General features: G+C 43.4%; 1 protein-coding gene across 1 annotated transcript; it reads right to left on the reverse strand.

Annotated features, from left to right (window-relative positions):
- Positions 1 to 922: 922 nt before the first annotated feature.
- On the reverse strand, positions 923 to 9,470 carry LOC118312124 (tetraspanin-5). The gene is made up of 10 exons (XM_035636459.2): positions 8,987 to 9,470; positions 7,282 to 7,332; positions 6,112 to 6,258; positions 5,833 to 6,003; positions 5,574 to 5,699; positions 3,826 to 3,873; positions 3,062 to 3,178; positions 2,907 to 2,968; positions 2,694 to 2,744; positions 923 to 2,588 (listed from the first exon to the last, which is right to left on the reverse strand). Exons 1-9 carry the CDS (start codon positions 9,068 to 9,070, stop codon positions 2,732 to 2,734), a joined length of 819 nt encoding a protein of 272 aa, XP_035492352.1. The 5' UTR covers positions 9,071 to 9,470; the 3' UTR covers positions 923 to 2,588; positions 2,694 to 2,731.
- Between the last annotated feature and the right edge of the window lie 22 nt (positions 9,471 to 9,492).

Genomic DNA, 9,492 nt, shown 5'->3' on the forward strand with positions numbered 1-9,492 from the left:
CTGTTGTTCTGTGTGGAGTCTAGAGACAGGCTGGAAGTAACACGGAGGCATCTGGACAAAGGTCAGATCAGAGGGTTCGCAATCAGTCCCTGATAACACAGCAAACACACGCTTATCGAAGCAGCGAAACTATTTTAAATTGTAAATTATCGGTGATGTTGTTGAAAGAAAAGTAGTGTGTGTGCCGTCACGGAGCATGTGTGGAGACCGGAGGATGGCTGTCGTTTCCCATCCAGTCTGAGGGGCGTTTGAGAGGATCTGCCAGAAAATCCGGGTATGCAAAGTCTTCAAGCTGCTCATGAAGGGTCTTCTACAAAGTGTTGAATTAGGTGGTGAATTTTTGTAATCATTTACACAAATAATCTTGTAAAATTAGAGATTTTGATTCAAGATTTTCAATCAATTTGCAAACATTCCTGAAAACATGTTTTCACGTTGTCCTATTGGACTAAATGCAGAATGAGGTGCAGAAATGGTCCATTTGAGCATCTTGCCGGTTAAGTTTGAGCATCTTCTTATGTCATAACTAAAATCTGAAAATTTGAGCTGCAGTATCACAGAGTTTTGTGACCAAAACAGATTCCCGTCTCCATCTCCGGGTTGCGTGGAAAATAAAATTTGCTATTTGTCACTGGTTCTACAGGGATGATGAACTTCTTGGTTTGGGTGTGTTTGTGTGTATGTGAGTGACTTCTGTCCATAATAAACTCCTCCAATGGTATCATTGTTTCCATGGATGGATTCCTGAATGGCTTAAGGGGCCCCCTTATCTCTCGGGGGGCCCCGGGCTTGTGCCTGATGCCGATCATCTATCACTAAAAAATAAAATAAACCATTATGTAACTATAAATGCCATTATAAAAATAAAAGCAGCATGTATAAGTTTGACCGAGAACATCATGTCACAACGAAGACAAAGGTGTAAAAAGAAACACATTTATTAAGATATATATTTACAAACTTGTCACGATCCAGCTATTTACAAGAATCGGGAGTAGACAGGAAACAAAAGTAAAGTCGTCATTGGGTGTATGTAGAAATTACAAGTATGGCACTGTGTGGTAAGAAAAAGTGAGATCAGTAAACACCAACAATCATATGAAGCTCTTCGTGGGGAAAGTAAGGGTATTTGACACGAGGCTGCTTCATACATTTATCATAAAGTTTGAAATTGCGGATATTGTTTAACATCCTTAGTGTGACTCAGTCTGCCTCAGGTTTTTCATGAAGTGCTCTGCTGTTCTGTTAAAGTCCGGCTGTAAATGTAAATGTCTAGAAATCTAAACATATAAACTCTTTATAATTTGCATTGATGAATAATGCTGGTGAGAGAGCCTGTGTGCTCTGATTCCAAGTACTACATGTATGTAGGCTCTAGACTCTACTACGTTCAGTGAGGTGCCACCAGTAAGTTTCCAGTGAACATATACGGATCATAACCAATAGAAATCAACAAAGGTTCATAATCATTTAGGGCGGATGTCATCAAAGTAACACATATACAACAATTCAAATATAGAGGAAAAATAAACGGATGAACACTGATAATAACGGTAATGTGCAAGGGAGGGCACAACACTTAAACTTTTCTGTCAGGCTGCTTTTTTGGACAAACTCAGAATGAACCCGACATCTATGAAGCACCATAAAGTTACAGATGCAATTCCAAAGTATTGTTGGTTGTTGTAGTTTTCTTTCTAAAGGAAAGTGCCCCCTCCAGTGGCTGCTGCTGCTTGACTCAAATAACAGTCAATTGTGACAAAAGCTGAGCGGCTTACAATGAGCGTCGCCACTTCATATGAAGATTAAAGTGCATAAGGCTGAGTTGTTGTTTTTGTTTATTTACATGCCCCATCTCCTGGTTCCTTTCAGTTTCTTCAGAGATTTATTTTGTCGTCACTGCCAACATCATACAAACTGCAACTTAACCTATTACATCCATGATTTCCCTTCATGATGGACACTGCATCCCCCTCAAAACTCTGCTCACAAACTGTATGTGTCTGTGTGAGTGTGATCATCCCAAACATGGAAATGAATTCAAAATGAATTCTCGGGGTCTTTAAGTAGATTTCCTTAAACATTCAACAAAGTGCCAACCAGTCGATTCCCCCTAGCGACTATTTTAACAAATATTTTCAAAATACTTTACATCAATGAACACAGTTAGGAGAGCCAATGTCCCGCCACTAGCCAATAGGCATGCAGTGCATTTCCAGTATCACTTCAGCTCTGGACACAACCCTTTTACGTGCAGTGTTAAAAAGAACTGCAGCTGTGAGACATACAAAACCACGAGTGCTACCTCAGAGGAAATGACAACCCCTTCCTTCATCCTTACAGGCTTTGCCCACTGTCGCCAGGTGACCAACTTCTTCATCAAACCAGCCAATACTGCATTTGTTTGATACTGTATGAGAGCTACAGTACATGTCAGAGGTTGTCTTTCATTCAAAAACAGGCCCACAGATAACTCTAAAAATAACTCTAAGTTTATTATGTACATATGAAGGAGACTCTTTTTTTTTATGGACACAGTAACTGATTCATTTATTTCCCTTCATTGCTGGTGTCCAAACTGCTGAGTCCTGTGGGAAAAAACAACAATCTTTCAGTATAAACACAATCCACAAGGGGAGGAGGGTGGTTGACGATGTACATGGCAATGCTGGCTATGATCAAATAGTGCTCACCTGGTACATCCGTCTTGCCTTTGGTGACTTTGGAGGTCTTAGGTGAACAAACTGCAAAAAGCGGGCGGCAAATTTAAGAGCAATCAAGACATTAAAAAAATGCACAAATACACACCGAGACTCGCTGACAGCTCTTTGAGGCCGTGCTCGGGTTAAGTGGAGGTTTCAGCCCAAGTGACATTGCACTTGAATCAATGTACGGTGGCTACTCACCAACTCTCTCTCACGGCTTCAATGTCACTCACGAGATTCTGCGCTAAACAGATGCCGAAAATCTGAAGACAAATTTAAAAATCTGTGCGTGAGGTTCATGAAAACGTCGGCAGAGGTCCGGTGTTAAAAGCAAAACTGCTGAGACTGTTCCTCACCTGTAGTAATGCAATCCCGATGAAGATGCCCGCCACCACCGTCAGGTTGTCTTGAAGCCACTTCTCAAACTGAGGGACGCAGCCCTTGATGTAAATGAAAGTCCGCTGCTCAGAGTCCTGGAAGAAGGTTCACAAAACACACCACGATTACAGGCTGATTACCAGATGCAGATTCGACATTTTGGCTTCTACTTTTATTAACCCATGAAAAGTCATTGTGTACAACCATGTTGGGATTTCACATTACTTTGCAACAGCTGACAACATTTTTTACAAATATTTTTTAGGGGTGGCACATCATTTTTCTCTCCTTTACTTGGCTGTTAACACACACTCAGCTCACCGTTTTCCTGCTCTGACTCGTGACAACTGCTTTACTCTGCCCTTTTTTCCTCACATTTAAAGTCAGGAAAACAAACAGGGCCTTTTCCTTACATTATGCTTCTATGGAGTGCGGCCAAAGCTAATGATCGGGGGGAGGGGGCTTCAATTCCCATTGCATGGCTGCAGCATGAGTAATACCACAGGAGCCAAAGTGCCGATGGAGAGCCAGCTGCTGTATTCTGAAGAGCGGGGCGTTGGGGAAACACGGTGAAAGAGGGATATTGTGCCCAGGGTGGGGTACCTGATGACCTCATGCAGACATGGCATGTCAATGGACCTGCCTGAGGCAAAATGGGCGCGAGCAGTTTACACTCTTCACGCTGTTTCATGGCACCAGCGTAGTTTTAGGTGAGGGTCTCGGCCTCTGCTATAAATCTCACCGCTTTTGCTCGGATGTCGTATCCACACTGAGTGTTGATGACGTCCTCCTGCGAAGGAAAGTCAGTTCATTAAACATCAAAACAAGGCCGAGTCAAGATATTCAGAGAAATAAAACACGGATTTCAGTTTCCTTTCTTTCTTTTGTAATGATGAGTTTGTCTGGACTGCTGTCCAGTACATCGCTGTCGTGTATTTGGCCTCTGGGGATGTACAGGACAGCAGTTGTCCCAATGAAACTTAACCTGTGCATATCTGCACTGAACCAGAGCTGTTGACCTGAAACGCTTGTACATGAGTCAGATTTATAATCATTAATAACAGGACTTCAGATTTTTGTTGGACTTGGCTGCTGTGAGACTTGACCCTTCAACTTAAAAAATACATAAATTAAGACAATCACTTTGCCCTGTTAGCCCAATATGAAGAATAACAATCTTCGCAGTATTAACGCCCTCTGTCATTAGAAACATCGAATTGAACAAGGAAAAGCTCCCCAGAGCTTTAAAATGATATATTTGTGACCCCCTTTTTAATTGATTTAGTTCTTTGGAAAGACAAACAAGGCAAGGAAGTCTGGTGTGTCTCATGTCTGATACCAAAACAGAAAAGAAGTCAGTGTTCAGTGTGAGTGTAACATCTGGGGAACATTGTGTGATTTTTATTTTTCTGTTTATTGCTGATGGTCAGTGTTGCTCACAAAGAGCATTACCTCCTTGGAATAGTATGTTCTTGGGTCCAGCAAATGAAAAGACACTCTTGCGCAACATTCAGTCCAGTCAAGTCAGCCTGTTTTGCTGCAGCACAGTGACACAATGACAGGAGCTAAAGCATTTTTCTGCCTTGGTTTAACTCCTCCCTGCCACTTTCAGACGTTGCTGTGCTGGCAGAGTCTGAGGGGACTAAACACTGAGGCCTGGACGTCCTGTTGGAAGTCAGACATGACAGCTGACGACGTCAGTCGGGCGGCTGGAGGACGCAGATAACTAAGGGATCTGTCACAGGGAGGACCTTTCACAATTTCCCCTCCAACTACCACCAGTGTAAATGTTTCAGCATGTTAGACAGAGACCAACTCAGATGAAATACCACGCCTCGGACACAAGAACACCAAATTGCACCCATGAGGCTTTTTGTGCTCTGCCATAAAGGGGGTTAACTGGATGTGAATTAGAAAGGCTTGGGTCTTAACTTACAGTTAAAGTCGTATTCTTTTATAATTTCATTACCATTCTCCTATCAGTCTTAGTCTCAATGAATCCCGTAAACCTAGTATGTACTATATTTGACACTTCTGTAAACTTTCTAACATCCTCTGCATCTCTCTATAAACATCTGTTATTTATTCACCTAAGCACATAAGCATCCAGGCTGTCTCTCTCTCTCTCTCTCTCTCTCTCTCTCTCTCTCCCCCCCCCCCCCCCCCCCCTCAGCGTCTTCTCCCTCTCCTCTCTCTTCTCAGTTTCCCTGTGCCGGACCACCGGCCGTCCTGAGACCTCTCTGTCTCTCCATGCCGTCAGCGCCTCAAAAAGTTATGGACGGATTTGTATGAAAATATTTATCAGGATTCCAGAAATTTTTTTCACCATTGCAAGATTTGGCAGAAACTTGATATCTTGAGTCATATCTTCACAAATACATAACAATACTTGTCTGATTTGAGGGTCACAGGACAGGGGGTGTCCCTTGAGACTAATTTGTGATTTGTTCAAATTTCACTTGACTTGTGTTTTCGGGGAGTGTGACATACCGCTGGATCTTTGGTGCAGCAGGAAAAGGGCACTCCACATTTCTCTCGACTCGGGTTCGAATCAGTGCAGTTGAAGTATATGTTCAAATTCCAGTCATCAGCTCCAAAAGCCCCACAACACTCCCACTGCAAGGTTAAAGAGACAGCAAAACCTCACATGCCAAAGCTGTCCTACAGAACGGAACAACCATGATTCTCACAAGGTAAAAACAACACTTGGGTGAAATTAATAGACAGGATTAAGAAAGACGGTGCTCACATATTCCTGGGTGAAGTCTATCAGGTTCTGCAGGTCGATGTCGTCTCTGTATGCCCGAATGTTGTTGTTAATGAAAAAGTTGAGCTGGTCCTTGATCCAGTCTTTGAAGACAAAGGCCAGGACCCCTGCAGTCAGCTCCAGGAAGAAGATGATACCCAGGAACACAGAGAACTGAAAAACACACACACATTCACAGTTCTCAGAATTCAAAAAAATAATAGTATGAGACCAAAGAGGATTTGATAATTAAATCTCTGACGAAGGCTTCAGGGAACGTACAAACTTGAGCAGGAAGGAGTTTTCTCTCAACGCGCCGATGCAACCGGCGAATCCGAGGATGAACATTACACCTCCCACCACAAGGAAGAGCCAGACAGGGTCGAAACCTCCCAGATCTGTGATGGACGAGATGTTGGAGAGAACGCCCTGGTGACGGAAGCAGAAGAGGGCAAGAGTGAAAGGTCAGAAGAGTCAAGTTATAGAGAAATATTTTTAAATCATATTTATCGTCGTCCACTGTCCTTACCTAAGGAAGGGAGTAACGTTTGATAAGCCCCCAAGCTAAAAAACACAACTTGAATAATGTAACACTGGAACTAATATGATCAATCTACTATGACTTTTACATCTGTACAGTAAATATTTATCAGTAACCAGCAGCCTGTTGACTTAGCTTAGCACCAGCATCACTAAAGGTCTGTAGCCTGTTTGTTATAATCTGTAAGAAAACAAAAGTGTAAAAATGGAAATGTATGGTTTTATGGGGGATTGTGAGCCAGACTATTTCCTGGCTGGGAGCAGCAGCTTTCTGGCTGCCAGACAAGCGCTCCTGGCCAAGGAGTAGCCCAGTACATACTGTAGATGAAGATAGATAGATTACTAGAGGATTGCCGATCTGGTGCATCTTTGCACTTCAATTTTTGTGTACACATGAGCTCTCATGAGTGAATGAAACACTTTGGATTTTTGAGTGCTGATCATTCAAAACATGACATTTGAAGATGTCATCTTGGGCTTTTTTCCCCCAATCTTCTGTTATTTAACTGTACAAAGACCTAAATGAATATTCACCACAATTATAATCAGATCGATGAGCAATGAAAACAATCGTTAGATGAAGCAGTAAACTGAAAAATTAGAAAGAAGGCATTAGAAATTCTTGAATTAAAGTCAAGACCCTTTCACTGGCCTGTCTGTCCCCTTTTTTTTTTACACAATGAATGAATCTGTGAAATGCATTCGTTCCATTCAGAGGCCATTGTTCAGAGGGGTGTCCCACCGGAAGAGCATGACATTCCATTGTGATTCAGTAAAGCCTCTGCTTTCCACAGTGTGCGGACAAACGAGTGGAAATGACAAGTTGTGAATGTGAATTATCCACTTATAGTTTATGAATTATTTGCAGATGGGAAAACAAATCGCACAACTATAAAAAAAACAACAACTCACCTTCTCGCTCCATGCCCACAGCCCGATGCCAAGAAACGCCACTCCAAGGAACTGGCAGAGAAGAAGAAGACAGAGACGAGATGAGCAGGATCATTCATCTGCAACATGTAGTCATCATCACACAGAAGCAGAGACAGAGAGAGGGAGAAGCCACAGAGAGAGTTTCCTGGCCCTGGTCCATTACTAAATATTTCTCCGCTCAGTCTGCAGCGAGCAGCAGACTCCCACGTTAGAAAGCATCTTGCCCGAGTAGATTAGGACTGCACAAGTTTCCACCCTCAGCGTACGAGTTCAAAACCACATTTCAAGTCAGGATTCAGTGCACTGACGGCATTTTCAACAGGCTAATTGTTGACTTAGCAATAATTATAAATTTGTTGGTTATATTTTTCCTTGCTCGTTACATTTTCTTTCTTTTATATGAAATTAATATTTACAATTTTAACCTTTCTTCTGCACTTTTGGTTGGACTAAGGCAGCAACTTACTTTTTTTCCATTTCCAGACTAATGATTTGCGAATTCACAAAACAATAACATTGGCACTTACAGTAGCTGCGGACGCTTGGTGATGTAAGATTTGTATCCCTTTGTTGGTTGTAATACACGCCCATGTGTTGCCATGACAACAGAACTAATCTAGCTAGAGATTGACATGTATATTAAAAATGAGGTCATTAAAAAATGATTGAGTTCATATTCATGTATCGTACGATAAGTTGATAACGTAATTATCGTGACAGGCCTACCTATGCCTGCTACAATAGAGACCCCCACACTCCAAAAGACATGAATTCTAACATTTTGGGAATCTGGATCCATTAAATGTTCAGAATAAGAGAAAAAATTGCCACTTCATTTTCTACTTGTTCGCTTAAATCAACTGATCATCAAGCATAAATGATGGTGCCTTCAGTCATTATGACCCTACTCTCTGGAATTTAATGTCTGCTACATCAGCGTCTTCTTTCAAAGGTAAATTAAACACAGCTTTCAGTATGTAGTCACCGGGTAAAACATTTGGATACCTACTTCTTGTATGCTTTTGTCAATAAATGTCATAAAATGTGCTAAATGAATTATCTTCACTATCCGATCACCTCTAATCCACATGATCCGCAACTACGTTCAAACAAGGCACATTTCAACATCAATATGTATATTCCTTACATTTAATGACTGGATTACATTACATCCCACCTCTTCTCAATTAAAATTGGACACTGAAGGCCCCAGAGTGAGCCCTCCACACATTCCTGCTGCTGGGGGTCAATGGGGGGGGGGGGGGGGGGGGGGGGGGTGCTAACCCACAGGAGGACGTTTGCTTTCACTTTCATGTCACTGCCCCGCGCCCAAACACCACAGACACAATGAAATGTGAAGTGTCCTCAGACGAACGAACGAGTGATGTCATCTGACAGCCAGGAAAGAGCCCTCGACCCGAGCTCCTCACAACACTGATGCTGATGCTGATGCTGACAGCAGCATCATCAACACGGAGGAGAAAACCAAAAAGCAGCTGACAGGGGGAGAGCAAGTGCACAGGAGCAGAGAGGGGACGAGTCTGTCCATGTCAGCCGACGGGAGACACCACAGAATTAGAAATTCAAAAAGCTGCTGCCGCCGCCGAGGGACGGAGAACAAAAAGAAGAGCATGTCACGGTGACGCGCCGCGGACGCGCGAGGCCTCCGGAGTCGGACACTCACCCAGAATATGATGTTGAATCCGAAGATGAAATACTTGATGCAGCAGCTCACTTCCTGAGCCTTGAAATGCTTCCCTGACATCATCTGGAGGCCGGGGGGTTCGGTATTCTCGTTCTTTCTTCCTCAATCGCCTCCCGGACAGGAAGCGGGGCGCATCTATGTTTCCTCCGTGTGTTTTTCTCTGACAGCTCCTCCGCCTCTCTGGCTCCGTGTTGCTCTGTTCGCACAGAAGCCAACGACGCGCACGTCGTCGATCGCTTTGTCAGCGTCTGATCGTGAACATGGTCCCCGCGGACGAAGGGCGAAGATGCGGCGACGGATGCGCGGTGTGTCCGCCGGCGGCTGCGCTCAGGTACCAGCTGCTTCCACCGGACGGATCTCCAGAGGCGCAACGGAGAAATAGATCATGCCCCCTCCTCCTCCTCCTCAAAGTCAACCAGATCCAAGCCGATGGTCTCCTATCTGACCCGTAATCTAGACATGGCTGCTATTTGATTGACGCGCGC

Source organism: Scophthalmus maximus, chromosome 8, assembly GCF_022379125.1.
Source record: "Scophthalmus maximus strain ysfricsl-2021 chromosome 8, ASM2237912v1, whole genome shotgun sequence".
Taxonomy (NCBI): domain Eukaryota; kingdom Metazoa; phylum Chordata; class Actinopteri; order Pleuronectiformes; family Scophthalmidae; genus Scophthalmus; species Scophthalmus maximus.